The sequence below is a fragment of the Cylas formicarius genome, unplaced genomic scaffold (genome assembly GCF_029955315.1).
Source record: "Cylas formicarius isolate icCylForm1 unplaced genomic scaffold, icCylForm1.1 PGA_scaffold_7__23_contigs__length_41026272, whole genome shotgun sequence".
Lineage (NCBI taxonomy): Eukaryota > Metazoa > Arthropoda > Insecta > Coleoptera > Brentidae > Cylas > Cylas formicarius.
The window spans coordinates 15,310,416-15,327,829 of NW_026844352.1; the positions used below are offsets into that span (position 1 = coordinate 15,310,416).

A 17,414-nucleotide genomic window follows, 5' to 3' on the forward strand; every position below is an offset into this window, starting at 1 on the left:
GGTGTGGTGACTCGGGCTGAGATAGTTTTACGGCTTTGTTAACAAGAGAGTTGTTAACCGACTGGGCCGGTTAGTGATATGACAATGCATTAAGGTATTGGTCTGTGTGCATAAGTTTTCTGTAAACCGAATGACACAATGTTAGTTTGATTTTCTATTGATAAAAATATCTAAGAATGGGAGATTATTATTAGTTTTCAATTCAATAGTAAAACGTACGTTAGGGTGTATAGAATTTCAATAGCTAAGAAAATCTTCTATGGTTTCTGGACTATGAGGCCAAATAACAAACGTATCATTTCAAAGGCTTCCATAAATATATTCGCGAGGACTGGTGATAATGAACAACCGCTAGCTGTTCCTGACGTTTGTTCACTTGAGTTCATGATTACCGGAGCATTTAATTTATCTGCTTTTAAAATCACGATGCCAGAATTAGATTTTTAAATGATTTTTGCGGTTTCAAATCAAATTTCATTAGCTTTTCGAGGTGGCAGTTTATTTAGGATATACTAGACATTTGAAATGATTTCGTCTTTTGGGATAATACGTGGGGAAAGGACGAGGTTGGAACCTTTCGCAAGAACTAATTTTTCTCTCTCAGAAAGTTGGTAAGATAATACAATTGTGTTTGTTATTTGAGAGGAGGTTGATTGTTTCCCTAGTAATGGACTTAGTTTTTTAAATTTTTGGATGTGATTCTGCACAAGCTTAATGTTCATGCCACTTTTTTAATTTCAGTTTAGTTCTGAAGCAGCCAACAGAATAATTCACGTAACTTCAGCAAATTTAGTTCATCAACAACCGACGCAGGAGATATCCAGAAGATTTGGAAATAGTATTAGAGTCCCCTGTGGAATTCATTTGAAAAAGAACACAATTTATCCGATTTTATCAGAAAAAAAAAACTAAAAGCCAATCCACCAATAAGTTCTTGTAGTTTTTGTTACCTATACCTTTTAAAAGTTACGCCCTTGATCAAAATTTGACACCCTGCATAATATTCTTCTGATTTAAATGTAGATGGCACGAATGTTAAGGAGAACCTACTAGTTTACTGCTTCTACTCTATCGTTGAATTAAAAGACACATTTATGTACACATTTCTTTTATGCTGACTGTGAATTCTTCACTTGCTATAATTAGTTATATCATATCATGTCATATTTTGCATATGATATGATTTGATATGAACCGTAGTACTTGTATGTGCGGGTAATTGACGAAGTATTTCAATTGCAGAAGCGACTCCTTAGAACAATGCTTTTTAAACCTCGTTTATTTGTGTGATTGTCAATTGTCACGCATCTAAAGGGAAATAAATTGTTTTGAATTTAAAAAACTCTAAAACAGTAAGCTGAAGTTACGAAGACAAACAAAATGTTACCACCTAATTAAGTAATGTAAAATAAATCCGTAATTAACAACTAGCAGGATTGTAAACTGGAGTAAAATTTTCTTATGATGTTTTCCAACTTGCTTCAACCATGCAAACGCTAGACGCTCTGCAACTCTAAAACTCACCTGACATCGTGCGGCATCGGAAGGGTGGCTCCCCTATCTAACAATATCTTAATAATCTCGTAGTTATCTCTATGGGCGGACAAAATCAGAGGAGTAATATCTGGCGTGAATGTGGCAGTGTCTGGAGGCAGCGCTTCCCAGCTCTACCAACAAGAAATATTACTCGCATTATTGTCTAGAAAAATTTCTGCAATCTTTCGATACCTCGAAATTATCCAAAAGCATGCTTAATTTAAGAATTCGAAGGTGCGCGTTGGTGAATGAGGCTCGACAACGATCGTTCACCGAAACAACTTTCGAAGAGGATATTAAAACTTATTTTGCAGGTTGTCAGTATTGATAATGATGTTTACTGTAGCGAACGTTCAAGTTGCTGGTGACGTAAATAAAGACGTCTGCTACGGTTGTCGTTTCGAATGATACGCAAACAAGTCGCCGCGGAAAAGTAAAATCTTTATGGGTTGTGAGGAGAATTGTTCGATATAATTTTCTTACCCACTAGGGAAGACTAGAATACGTTTTAACAAAAAACTTGACAGCTGAACGAAGTGACTGACAAAAGTAAATTTGAGCGACTATTAACATAAAATTCCACATTTCGTACATTGCGTAATAATTGAGCCAGAGTAACCGTAGACTCTAGACGTCAATATACCCTGTGTCCCATTAAGGAAAACGAGATACAGAATTCGGGAAAAGGATGTTCCTTAAAAATTAAAAAGAAAAATATTTTTGAGTTTCGGAAATGACCTGCAATTAATACCCTGCTACCAACCAGATGGCATTTTCTAAAAAAGCAGTAAAAAACATTATTTTATAAAAAAAGATAAACGATATGAATTTTTTTACGTTATCAGATAGTCAAATAAGAGCCAACAACACAGTGAAAACCGCATTCCAATATCTTTATCCTAATCGAACGCAACGCTTATAAATTAACAAATTAGAACTTTATGTAAACTAAACATTGATAATGATAAAACACAACAAAATCGATTGAAAGAAAAATCAAAGGTTTTTATAAAAGTGCATTCCGCCCTTTAATAGGTCCGTACTAATTTCAGCATTTCGGATACAATCAACCATATTTTCAGGGGTGATAGGGCCAGTTTGATAAATAAAACCTTTGATTCTACCCTAAAGGTAAAACTCCTGGACAGTGAGGTCTGGAAATCTAGCAGGACACGGAAACAAAGTGGTCTTCTACTTACTACTTAAAACGTGAGAAATGAGTTACTAAAGCTAAGTTTTTATAAAAAAAAGTGATTATACCCAATATTTGAAAACAGATAAGGATATCACAACTTCCGTTGAGTTCTAAATTCTTTTGTTCATATTTTAGGTTAGGATAAAGATACTGAGATGCGGTTTTCACTGAGTTGTTGGGTTCTTGTTTGACTATTTGATGACTTAAAAAAATCATATCATTGCTTTTATTTTCTTTTAGAAAATAATTGTTTTTTCCTTTATGTCAAAATACGCCATTTTGTGGCATCTCTCTCATACCAAGTTTGATTGCATCTTTTTAACCATTCCAACTTTACTAAAGTCCATTAAGTCATTTTGGAGTTATTGATATTTATTTCCCGAAATGTTGTAGCACCCCCCCCCCCATTTTCCTGTTTGAAAGAGTAAAAGTCATCTAACAAAATAGATTTGGCCATTTCAGAAACTTAAAAATAATTTCCAGCATTTTCTCTTGGCTGATTTCTTTATTGATTTTATTTTTTAAATTTTTTTCTTTTCTCCATTAAACCAAAAACTTATTAAGACAATAAACACCAAATTTGCCAAAAAGAAGTTTTTGTGGTGTAAATAGGGGAGCTAGTTACACGTCTTTCCATGAAACTTTTTGGGAACTTTGGTTAGAAATCTGATAAATTGATTATTTTTAAGAAAACAAGGTATTCTTGTTTAACATCAATAATCCGCTAAAATATGCTATAAAATTAAATTGCACTAGGACTTCAACAGCCATTAACAGCATGCTTTGACTAAAAAAAAACTGCGCAATTTAGATATGTGAAACCTACTCCTTCCAATAACAACAAATGTTAAATTAAAGTAAATTTTTTTCTGTTGTTTTTATATTAAGAAATTTGAGAAAAGTCGGAGGCATAATGATTCACAAATTTTACAAAGTAATTAAAACGGACGTTCCATATATAGAAAATATTACGAATTATAATCGAACCGCAGGCTGCCGAGCATTATATCTTTACATCAATTAAGTTGAAACGGGAGAATTTCTCAGTATAGGATCAGTCATCCTATGGTGGTAGCTGTCAAAAACTAAAAAATAAATATTAAATTGAAAATCTAACTTTAACAAGTCATTTGTTATCTTTTAAACGAGCAACATTTTGTTAAAGCAATTTTGGCTACAATTTGATGGCTAGAATCTACGGTTACTGTCTGACGCGTATATTACAGACCAACCTGTATAATACGTAGAGGCTTTTCCTATTTTAAAGCCTTTGAGAGACGAAAAAAATGACAAATACCAAAGTTTCGTAGTTTTTATTGAACCTAAGAATTTGTCAAATTTTGACAGTTTTTTTCAGTGGAACCCCCCGCCCCCTATATTCTAATAGGTCTCTTTTTCTGATTTTAAATGCACATATACTCATTTTATCTATAATTATTGGAAATATAACTGTTCAAAATTTAAAATACCCATGATGAAAGCAATCGTAACAAATAAGCAAGCAATGGCAACTCGAATCCAATACAATTATTATTTACGAGACTGTGCGAGATAGGTTATTCCAACGATTTTATTTAAACTGCGAAGTACATCTAGAGCTGGCAACGATTATCATGGATAGGAGATTATCTTATTCGCCAGACAAAAATAAATATCTTTGAATAAAAGGAGGACACTTAAGCGGAATTCGGAACAACGGAAAGAAGCTTTATAAATATTCGCCTTTTTATTTCCTGATGCAAAAACTATTTTCAGCAAATCGTTGCCCAAAATTCAAAAAAAGCTTTCAAAAATTAAGTGATTGTACTTTTGTCAGGAAATCCAAAGAAGTTTAATTGCAGGAATAGGAATCTTCAACAGAAAAGCATTAATGAAGAGAACACAAAAGATTTTAGAACTAACCAAAACTATTTGTCTATTCAAATGTAAATCTAAAATGAAAAAAGGACTGAGAACCTCCTCACAATGTCCTGCCAGTCAACAAATTCTTTTACGACAACCAAAAAGCACAATATATCTCCACTTTTTATTGCGCAATGTACAGACCAACATTTAGTATAATAGACGAAGCACCATCTAAATTTTAGAAGAAAGAATAAGACAGGCAATTGCGGATTTAAATAGACAGGCATTCCAATCTCAATTATTCAAAAGTATAAATCCAGGAGGATATGTAGGAAATGAAAACTTAAGATTTCACGTTTACTTAAGCACCTTGAAAAGGTAATAAAAAATATTATTCATAAATGATATAAAGCAAAGCTTTTCGATATTCAAATATCTTGCTGTATGGGGACATGAACATATACAGAGAACTAGAGACTGAAAATGGTTGTAAATAGATAATTCTTTAACTTTGCCAGCTATTTTGCAAAAAGTTGCACAATCGAAGAGCTATACCACTGTATCTTTTTAACTTCATAAATAGTCTAGACTGTGACAATGATAATTTTAGAGTCATGACAATATACCAAAGGAAAATTGATATAATTAGTGATACAAAAGCGTGGTTTGTAAAACTGTTACAATCCAGTATGTTACCTGCATTTCTTGCTGATGGAATAAACTTTTTAGGCGTATTTCAAGCAGTATAGGTTAATTTCTTAAGGCAATTGCAACTTGTTACTTAGTAATTGGTCTGTAAGTCGATCTAATAAATAAATAAAAAAGGTAATTAAAAAATTTAAATGTTCCTCGGTGTCATTAACTTTTTCGTTGTGATTGATTGCGTTTTTATTACATACATTAAAGAAATTTTAACCCTTATGTTAGTGTTTTAATTTAAAAAATTAAATATATTTTTTTAAATGATTAACTTTTCCGCATTTGTTTTGAAACATCGTGAAAATATAGGGTGATTCGCGTTGAATATCAAAAGTTCTGGAGAACTAAAAAAGTGACCTTGTTCAAGATTAGTGCACGGCCATAAGAAGTGATAAACTATATTTTTAAAACATTTATGACAATGCGCAGTTGCCATATCTACTGGAAACTAATGGCAATATTGGAATTTTAAACGGGACACCCATCATAGTACATATTTAGATATTCTTCAACCTGGTAAATCGTTTGTGGTACTTCCTATACCTACTTCCAACTGTTTTCTAGATATTGGCAGTAGGTAAGTGGGCGTTTTTCATTTTTGACAAGCTATAACATGCAAACCGCTGAAAGTAGAGCAAAACGGTTTGATGATGGAATATTCATATTTCACAGCTCCTGTCAAAATTGACAACTCCTGTCAAATTTTTAATTGGCGTCATTAGCTTATAAAAAAACTAAGATAGGGAATGTGCTAACCGATTTGCTCTACTCAGAGCCGTCTAGACTTTGTAGCCTGTGAAATTTGGAAAACGGACACTTTTTAACCATCAATGACTCGAAAATAGTTCAAATTAGGTATAGGAAGTAATATATAAAAATATAAATTTTATGAATAATCCACAAATGTATAAAAATAATAATATGTATGGTGTTCTCGATGAGATTCCAATGTTGCCATTCGTTTTCGGTCGGTTTGGCAACTCCGGACATGCAAAATAATTTTAAAATATGTTAGTTCTCTAGAACTTCAAACAGGCTACTCAACGTGAATCATCCTGTACCCAGGGCGCTTGGTAAAAAAACATCAAAATTTGACATTTTCCAAGTTTTTTGACGCGTTCGATCAAAAATGCTTAATGGTCAACACAAAATCACGAAACTTTTGCATCGGAAATCATGGGTGAGATTGTGAAGGCCATGTGCAAAATCAGAAATTGTTTAATATCGAATAACGCTATGTAACAAGTATTATTTTAGCTATTAATTTTGTATTCTACGTCGGCTCGCTGAAGACCGTCTCAAGGACAAATAAACCGGAGAAATTCAATTTTGTCGAACGGCTTTATTCGAGACAAGATAAATCTTATTTTACTGAAACGCCAACTTTAATTTAAAACGCGCAAATTCAATTATTTAATTGGTCGGTGTTTTTAAAAAAGGCTTTTGAAAATAATATCAAGGATTCGACTTGACAGACTTCCAAGAAACATGATCTTACGTGCGGTTCTCCCTTTTTATGGATCGTCTCCTCGTGGTCCAACAAAACTTCTACGGCTTCCACAAACTCTTCCGAGATGGCGTGCAGCAGTGCGTCCTTAGTCTCTACTTTGTATTCTATCAGCAGTTCTACCATTTCTAAGTTTTCGTTGTCGATGGCCATCAGCAAGGCACTTCTGCCAAGGGGATCGACGCAGTTGATGTTGATGTAGCTCGTATCTTCCGCTCTCTGCAGCATGCTGCGGTTAAATTTTGATTTTAAAATATCTTTCTTTTAGAAAGAAATATTTGCAGTGATGCAATTTTATAAGTGTTGTGGAACATTGTTTTCTATAAGTCTAATTTCAATGCCGTCAGAAACGCAAAGGACCTCACCCGAACATCGAAAAATTAGAGGCGATTGTGGTCAAGGTGTAAGTTTACCAGAAATTTCCTAGGAAGTGCACCGCGATCAATTCAGTAAAATAACAAAACAGCAAAATATAAATAAATAATAGTATTAGCAGCTCATATCAAGACTCTGTCTGTCTCGCATTTTTCTCATATTTTCATAATTTCGTTCAAACCATCAGATTCTGGGCTTGAAAATGTCAAAAAATAACAGCTAAAACTTTGTAAGATGTTATAGGCAATTATTTATATAAAAAAAAAACATGTATACTTTCATTGCGTTACCAGGAGTGTAAGTGAGTTTATAAAATGGCCGCCTAACTTTGTTTATTTTTTATTTTATTTAGTTTCCACAGCCTCTAAAACCTAAATGCTTCACCATTCCGCCATTTTATTTTGATGGTGCTAAGAGTTTCAGAATTTTCTTTTTGTATTTTAGTCTTTCTTAAAGTGTCTATTTGATTCCGTATAAATTTACCCCGGTTGCAAAATTAAATATAATTTGGATCTCCTAGTTGTTCTTTACCGGCAGTATATATATATATATATATATATATATATATATATATATATATATATATATATATATATATATATATATATATATATATATATATATTTGCCTTTCCCAGACATTTAGATTTACCGTAGATCTAGAATGTCCACGAGTACTGGTCTAAACTAACCAGAACTAACTGTACTTTTAGAAGTTTACGGAACACTGTAAATAATATCTTGTAATAATGTAGGAGAACATTAGAGCGGCTATATCCTCAGCAGTTGCGACAAGTGGCCTGCTTCGGACAATTTCATATTCAAAAAAAGCTAGTTAAAGCATGCCCTGGTATGGTTGTGAGGGTTATACACTCAAGAATGAGCTAAATGCGGACTTAAAAGCTTTATAGCTATAAAGACTGCCTTATTTTCAGATCGACTAAGGCAAACTTATTTTGTATGTGGGTATGTGTAAAAAACTTATCAGCGAAAATCGTAAATTTGATGCATTTTTGTCTATTATTAATTAAAAAACTCTTTTCGTGCTTTATTCAAAGTCATATCAAAATTTGCTCTTCGGTAACTTTTCTGAAACTCTTTGGGAATCATTTTTGATAGGAAACAATCCCCCTCGAATTAGCTGCGAGCCATTTTTGGGCAACGTGACCGCATCCTTGAGGCAGATATATCGCTATACGAAATTGAATCAGAAGATCAAAAAGTAATAAGTCCTTGGACTGATTTTCTTAACAACTTGTTGCCACAAAACGGGCTCCTACAACTTAGCTCCCTGTGTTCTAATATATTATTTTACCTAACCTCGAGCTGATGCGACATTGTTTTTTCGATGGTTCATAAAACTGGAGACAGAAATCACCCTAACAATTACCGACCAAATGTTTTATTGAATACGGTAATGAAGGTATTTACGAACAAACTCCTGGCGAGTCTTCTGACATGGGAGTCTGCTGTCAGCATTATACCAATTATACCAATTGTATTATACAATTGCACCTGTGCCTAAAAGGCAGAAAGGTTTATGCCATCTTTGTTAATTTTCGTAGAGCTTTCGACTGTGTCTGGTGTCAATTCTAACTGTATCAATGTTTCAAGGGGAGTCTCTGAGTCTATATCTTTTTTTTATATTCCTGGCAGAAATTCTTGATTTCTTTAAGCAACACAGTGCGCGTGGTCTGTCCATCAACGCCAACAACGAACTTCTTATTCCGCTCTATGCTGCTAATGATCTCGTTGTACTTGGCGATTCTAACTAATAAAAAATACATTCTCAAAAAACAAAATCCTTTTTACTATTCAAGTATTGAGGGCCTTTCAAAAACGTGTGACGAATTGGCAATGAAATTTGAATTAAGTAATACAGGGTGTTCAAAATAAGGGATATTCGGATCCTTTCTCCTTTTTTAAATGGCATATCATATATACTAATATTTTTTCTCGAAGATCTTACAGTCCTACATCTTCTATTAAGTATTTTTAATATTTTGCTGAAACCACATTTGTTCTGTCTCAATGTTATCAACTTCTCGAAGAAGTTGAGGTAAATCATTCTGAAAAAAGTTTAAATATCTAGCCCCTTTTTGTGGTTTGCGAAAAAAATAACTTTAAAGAGTTTTTTAAACACCACACATTCGCATGCTAAAAACAAATTTTGGAAATTTATTTGCTCATTTGTCAGATAGAAATTTGGCAATGTCATTTTGTCATGGCCAGACAGAAAGAAGGGTAAATTTTGGGAAAGTTAAAATGAATCGGAAAGTATTAAAAACAGATCTATGATATACTTATTAGAAGTTTTTGTAAGATCTGTAAGATAGTATTACAAATAAAATTACAGTATTACATACATTACATTACATACATAACAAAAGTTGTATTTTTTTAGATCTTTTGACGAAAAATAATAATATAACATATGGTGTGTCCTTTAAGAAAATGGAGATTTTTCATTCGCTATCGTAATTTTTTGCAAGTGCGCAAACCAGTATTTTTTTTATAAAAAATAAAATATTTCAAAAACCATTAAGTTTAAATATGTATTATTATTACAAAAAAAATATCATAACTTTTAAAACCAATGAGGTAATGAACTTAACCCTATCGTTGATTTATACAGTACTGTTTGAATGTCTTCTTCACAATGAGATTAGAAATATCCTGTTTAAAGACGTGGATTTTGTTGTGGAACAACTAGAACCGTTATCGGCTTTCAGGAAAGCTATTTACCTTTTTTCTATTATTATTAACATCCTGTTTGATTTTATTTTTTTCAGTAAGAATTTTCCTTCAGATTTTCACATTATCAATTTGCACTAGGGAATTTGCATTCCAAAGTGCCCTTTATACAGGTCGCATATCGGAGCCGTAATGGTGGATGCAATTATGACCGAAATTCGCCGAAAGCGACGCGATCCTTATACTCGGCCCCATTTGCTTGTGAATTATCGTTCGACTGATCCAAATAGATTTCTCGAATCGACGGTCGCTGACGTCCCACTTATATAATAAAAGCGTTGAGATAAACCACAGAAGGGTCGGCGAGCAAATTAATAATCCTTCATTCACAACTAATTAAACGGGTATTTCGTACGAAACGGTAGTTTTCCAGATACGTAACCGTAAATCGTTTAAACGAAATCAGTTAAAAGAGAGCAAACTTCTTGCACTCAATGTTACAAAGACAGTCGTCAACGCGGCACAAAGCAGAGGAGCAGTAAAGGGCTTTCCTGTTTTATTTAACGTTTTATTGTCCCAATGGAAAGTGAACTCAACTGAATCGTCCGAAGCGCAATCTCTTTGTTTTCGGCATAACCGTAAATCTTTGTTATCTTTGCGAAAAAGAATACAAAATACTTTTCGATAATTAATCGGACTCCTAAGATCCTTTGCCAAAAATGATCAGTGAGGTGTTGCTTTATGTTTTATTCTTTTTTATTCTGTTTTTTTTTATCGATAAGTAGGGAGTTCTTTGTCTTTTTTTCTCATTTGTGTCGAGGTTTGTGTGTTAGCTATTTTATTGCTGCATAGAAGGCACACTTGTACCAGTTTTGGTGAAAGTAAAATGACTCCGAAATTGAGGAATATTTATGTGATCTAAATTTCTTTGAAATATATGTGGTGTGTAAGTTAAGTAATGAGACTGATTTTTTTGTTGTTTTGTTCATGATATCTAGCCTCACAGGAACCTCCTTGTTAAATTATTGATTGACTGTTTCGCCTTGAGGTAGAAACTCTTTGTTGATATCGAAAAAAATAAATCATTGCTTTTTCAGTAATTTCCAATCAAATCTAAAAAGTCAAGGCACTTTTCCCTTCCGCTGTCCTTTTGATCTTACGGAAAGTTTTTCTGGAGCCCCAGATGTTTCTTATCTCTCATTCATTGGTGAAAACGCAATGAACGATGAAGCAAGTCTAATCCCATTCTTGCCAGGTAATTCTGACCGACAACTGATGAGCTGAATGCACGAGAGATCCTGGATTTTCTGGAGCTGAATGCACGAGAGTTCCTTATTTTTCTGGACATTTTCATCGGCTTTTGAACACGAAAGCATTTTGCTCTCTTCTTTCCAATTCTGAAGCAAAATCAGATAGTACAATGTTGCTCGAAATTGATATCACTCGTCTTTAAAACACATAATTAAACTTGGGCGAGTTCAAACGTTTATTAAAGGAGGATCGCATGTCCCTCCTTCGCCCTTCCAATCCCAACGCCACCAGTATTGCCGGATAGAACACTACGTTGCCAGTTTCATAACTTGATTTACGGTATGCTTCCAATCCAATTATGCTGTTCATATACAACCACCATGATGTAAAATAGATTTGTAAGTAGTATAAGACTTTTATTTTATTTCATCTATTCTTCTGCTAACAGCATTCTTACTGAGTGGCATCGCGTTTACTAATGAAAAAAATGAACTTTAAATTGCAAATGAATTTCAGCGGGATCCTTGCGCTTTGTGCATACTCCACAGAGATTTTACATTAGCTTCCAATGTAGTTAGATCTTTCTTTGAAATCAGCCGATGGAATATTCAGATGATTGACAATAAGCAAATCCGGTATCAGTTGCTTCACATTTGTGGGGTCAATAAAACTGTTGAAAGCTTTTTTAATTCTGGGTTCAGTGACTTAGTTCAGTGATAGTTGAGATAGTTTTAAGGCTCTGTAAAAAAGCGAGTTGATAAACGACAATTTTTGGGTCGGATGGTGATGTGACAATGTATTCAGGCAAGTTTGAATTATAAACAACCGGCGCAGAAGGAATCCTGAAGATTTGTAAATAGTATAAAACTTTTATTTTATATCATCTATTCTTCTGCTAACAGCATTCTTACTGAGTGGCATAGCGTTTACATCTTTGTAATTTTTTTGAAGAACCGTTATAAAAAATGCTCATATTGACAGTTTTATTACATTATTTCCTATAGCATGATTATTACTTGACGCATGAGCAGTAAATAGAGACTTTAATATTGTTCTTTTCTCATTTTTTTTCTCAAAGTTAAAGAATAATGCATGTACCATTAATCTTACTGTGGACTATAAGAAATAAACATATCAATAAGTACTAGAATTAAACTATGTTACCATTTTAATATATTAAAAAATGATTATTTATTTAAATGTATATGACACACTTTTGCCGCCCTGGCACCTAGAAAATTAATGCTTCTAAAATATACAGGCGTGAACCAGTATATTATATTTTCAATTTTAATAATTTTAAAGACTAAGGGTCTTTCGATTAAAAGTTGTTTGTGGATCAATAGCTACAAAATCTCATACATCACGTGTGATTTTCTTTATGAATATATAACATGCAAAATCCGTTTTATAAAGTGAAATAAATAATAATAAATAAAATAAAATTTTATGCCCGGTTGCATGAGTGTGTTCGGCAACAGCTGATGAGTTTATTTGTCTTAGTCATAATGCTCTTTCGTGTTCTTTGAGCCTAGTAGATATTTTTCGTACGGTCTCTCCAATGTATTCTTTGCCGCATATGCATAGAATGCTGTAAACTCCTGGCGTCGCAAATGGAATTTTGTCTTTGACGGACCGCAGATGTTGAGAGATTTTTGGACAAGTGGTAAATCTGATAAAACTAAAATTCTTGCATGTAATCCGTTCTTCTACCAACGAAAAATCCGAGAGTCTGTAGAAATCTATAAACAACCTAAAAATCTTAATCGCGCCTCAGGTCTCTACCTGTCACCAATTTGGGAATCAGTCAGTCAGGTGCAGAGTAAAATACGAGCCAGTTTCAGTCAAGCTCTGAAGAAGACAACAGGATGATTGGCGAAACGTCAGCAATTTCGACTAAGCAAAAACCGACGCAGGAGGAATCCAGAAGTTTTGTAAAAAGCCTGTGGAAGTTTCTTTGAAAAATTAACAGGCCTTTATGGAGAGGACATCAAACACAAATGCAGTAAGTTAGAAGATCACCGACTAAAAGTGGTAAGATTACTTTGTACACTGACATTTTTGTTAAGTTGTAGAGACCATAACGTTATCCCCAATTTTCTTAAAATATCCCATCACATCACAACCTGATCCGCTTATAAAATTCTTCGAAAATCTAGTTTCGCTTTACTTCGAGAAAGAATTCACCATACCCGTAAGGAAATAGACCAAATCAATAAGGCTCTTTTGTCTCTACACCTTGAAATTTCTCCTATTTTGTCCCCATTCGAGTTCGATACCCTTTCAAAGCTTTAAATCTTCATTTATCTACTATCCAAAATCACATTCAGAAATTTGAAAAACTAAAGTCAACACTAGGAAAACCCACAAACTCTTCTAAACTACCAAACACTGTAATAAATTTATCATCGCACCAACTTTCGGAAACTGAAAAATTAGTTCTTTCAAAAGGTTCCAACTTCGTCCTTGCGCCACGTATTATCCCAAAAGAGGAAATCATTTCAAATGTCGAGTCTATCCTAAACAAACTGCCATCTCAAACAGCTAATGAAATTCGATTTGAAACCGCAAAAATCCTTAAAAAATCAAAACCACTTAAATCCAATATTGGAAAGTCTGAACGCATCGCCTTAAAATCTCTAAAATCTAATCCAGACATCGTGATCCTAAAAGCAGATAAAGGAAATGCTACGGTATGGTATGGTATGGACACAAATGAATATCAGGAAAAGATTCAAGATATTCTTACAGACGGATCATATCGTCAACTTAAAAAAGATCCTACGCCATCTATGGATCGCAACTTTAAATCTATTATTAAGGCTTCTTCTCTATCAGACTCCGTGAAAAAATCTGTTACCCTTCACGACCCTAAAATTCCTCGTCTCTACGGACTTCCAAAGATTCGCAAACCAGGATTACCCCTTCGACCTATTGCCAGCACCATTGGGTTCTCCAACATATTCTCTAGCAAAATATCTAGATTCCTTATTAAAACCCCTTGTAGGGAAAACTTAATCGTAACTCAAGTCTCTACCTGTCACCAATTTGGGAATCAGTCATCCCAGACTGTGTTTATACCACTCATTAGTGACCTCCCCACCCCCGCCGCTTAAGCAATATAAGCAGGTACAGAGTAAAATACGAGCCAGTTTCAGCCAAGCTCTGAAGAAGTCAACAGGATGATTGGCGAAACGTCAGCAATTTCGACTAAGCAAAAACCGACGCAGGAGGAATCCAGAAATTTTGTAAAAAGCAAACGCTATTGTCGTTAGTGTCGACGTAGAATCCCTCATTTCTAAAGCTCCTATTCCTGAAACTCTCGACATTATGTAATATAAAACGATAATCTGGAACTAAATCTTAATTGAAATATTCTTGTCTTGAACATATTTTTATTGTAATGTTGAAATTTATGAACAAACGTGAGGAACAGCTATTGGTTATTTAAACGCTATACACCTCAACACACGTTTTACCATTGAAATGCAAACTAATAATATTCTCCCATTCTTAGGTATTCTGATCAATAGAAGGTCAGCCCTTTTGTTTGGTAATTAGGTAGCGAAACTCAAGTGGTAAAACGACACTTTCCGCACCCTAAATCATTGTTAGTATTTTACAGAAGGGAATAGAAAAAATAGAAATGCAACATCTGAGCTTTATTTCAATCGGTAATAATATGTCTTTTATTAATTTATAGTTTCTTGAAGCCACCATATCATAGATCAGGGGTGGTTGGTGCACATGGGCCACAGCGCTGCAGAGCTCCAAAAAAAAAAAAGAACTTACAGGAAAAAAAATCATAGTCTAAGATATTTTCTTCTATCAATATTTTTTTATTAACTCTTTTATTTTCCATTTTTTTCTTATTTTTATTATTTTACAGATTCCTGGTTGCTGTTTCTGGGTTTTGGTGAGAAGCTAGTATTGCTGTATGATCAGCGAAAGCGGAGACTGTGGTTTGATTTGTGATTGGTAAGCGGAGGTGACTACACTTCCTTGAGGTACTCCGGTGTTAATTTAGTGAATATCAGTATACTCAGCCAAACTGATGATGCGGTATAATATTTTTGAAAGCTAGTATGGCTTCAATTTGCTTTAATATAAATTTTTCGAATAGTTTTGATTATATTGAAATACGGCTTATTGAACCCAGATTTGGTGGATTTTTACCCTTTAGAGCAAATATCTGAATCGTACCAAATGGCATTACATATTTGTTTAATTGCTTTTATTCCTTTTTCAGTTAGCTTTTGGCGAATCCTGCCTGTGATGAGTTTATATTCCGGTATCTTTGGTATCTTTTTAGGATTAATTTCTTTCAGAATTGTTTCCTTGATTTCTTGGCAACTGAAATTATTTTTGCCATAGATATTCTAGAAAAAGTCTGGCAGATAAGCTGACACACGGCAAATTTAATAAATTTTGGTCTTTTCAAAATGCTAAACCCTCAGTGAAAGTTTACATTTGTGGTGTCCCAGTACGACTGCCCTCGTGGAGACAGGACATCATTGGTTCACTGAAAGCTCCAGAACGCATGAATGCATGAGGGTCGGCATTTATAGAGAGTAAGGAATGACGAAATTATCGATCGGTCTTTCTACATACGCCAGCATATCTCAAGCGGATGTGGGGGCGATTGAGATATGGGGAAGGCCACTGGAAAATATCCAAGTTGTGCAGAAAATAATGCGCTACAAAAACCTCATAGCGCATTCAAGACTGTAAAAGAACTCCCAGCAAGGATGAGAGCGGAGACACGGAGATTTGATGGGCCAATCAAATCCTGAATAGAAATAGAAAAGGAAACCTAATCCTACTGGAGTCGATTACCCCACGAAGAAACGCACAACTGACACCCTACTAATAGTAAGTATATTAAATCTAAAAATTCTCTTATTGATATAGATATACAATCTCAAACACGAAGCACAGAGTGCAATTGCCTGGCAGTGATAAGAATCAGATTCTTAAAACTAGGAGCCGAAAACTTGAGATTTAAGGATTTGAACAAAATTCTCCCTCACAGACCTTCTACAAGGGCTGAATCTCACAGCAGACATCGAGCTCACACAATCACCCAGATCCTAAGGGCAACGAGGTACGCCATTAGGCAAACGGACGCTCTTAGAAATTAAAAAAAGAAACTAATGTTAACCATAGCTAAAGTCTCTAATATTTTAAAGCTGAGGTAAATTGAAATGTTTTTTGTTTAATGCTATTTGCTCTATTTCTGCAAGGAAAGTAGTGCAGAGTTCAAAAAATTTCTTATCTAAATGACACAAAAATTTGATGATAATGTGACTATTTTCATGTCATAGTAAAATAAATGTTCTACAACTCAATGAAAACCGCTTCTCAATATCTTTATCCCAAATATAGTACAGCAATTTGCAAGTTGTTATTAATATCTGCTATCTCCAAGCTACCAAATAAAACACTACAATATTATTTAAGATGCCAAATGATATTTAAAATAAATATAACATGTTATTTTCATGTTTATTACTTTTTTTTCAATACCACCGATGCTTAGCTGTTTTCAGATATTTAGTATTATCATATCACTTTTTGCTCCAACGAACTGGTTTCATTAACTATTTAAGTAGTAAAATATGGAAAACCATTTAGAAAAGAATTAAACATCTATCTCCAGAGAAATAATTCGTTTTTTATATAGCCAAATTTTCCTTGTCATTGTCTAATGCTTGTCAAAGTTCCTTTCTTCAATGCTTACAGTTTCAATTTGCTTAAATTTATTATTAATTAAAAAAATATATTAAAAAATTTAAAAAAAAAAACTCTTCGTATTTCATTATAGAAGTTCAGTCGTTAGAGACTAAGAAAAATACTGATTATTTCAATACGCATTTTTTCAATTAAATAATACAATGATTAATAAAATTGACTAGCTTTGGTTAATTATTGATAGAAGAGAAGTGATAATATTAAATAATTGAAAACGGCTAAGTTTGTGAAAATGTGGAACTGTCGAAGAAATCATCGGTTTTCAATTCTCTTGTTGACAGAGCTATAAAGGTATCTCAGCCTAAGTCACTGAACCCAGAATTAATCTGATCTTCTCCCTAATAATTTCCGTATTAAAGATATTGGGCATTCCATTCCATTCTAAAGTCAATGAGTTCGAAAGTTATCTGACACTTGCTACTGCATTCAAAACATCACTTCATATCGAAGGTTCTTAAGAAATATAACGTCAAATCCAGATTTACTATTTTTTCAAAGAATACATTGGAGAGAGAACGAAAAATATCAATTAGGCTTAAAGAATATTAAGGAGCCTTAAGAC

At 33.7% G+C, this 17,414-nt stretch overlaps 1 protein-coding gene across 1 annotated transcript in view; it reads right to left on the reverse strand.

Moving 5' to 3' along the window:
• Nucleotides 1-17,414, reverse strand: part of LOC132704523 (transient receptor potential-gamma protein) — a 94,266-nt gene that overhangs the window by 41,869 nt on the left and 34,983 nt on the right. The window contains exons 3-4 of the mRNA XM_060674551.1: nt 6,774-7,011; nt 1,525-1,667 (exon numbers count right to left, since the gene is read on the reverse strand). Of these exons, the coding sequence (XP_060530534.1) occupies nt 1,525-1,667; nt 6,774-7,011 (381 nt within the window). The remainder of the gene's footprint in view (nt 1-1,524; nt 1,668-6,773; nt 7,012-17,414) is intronic.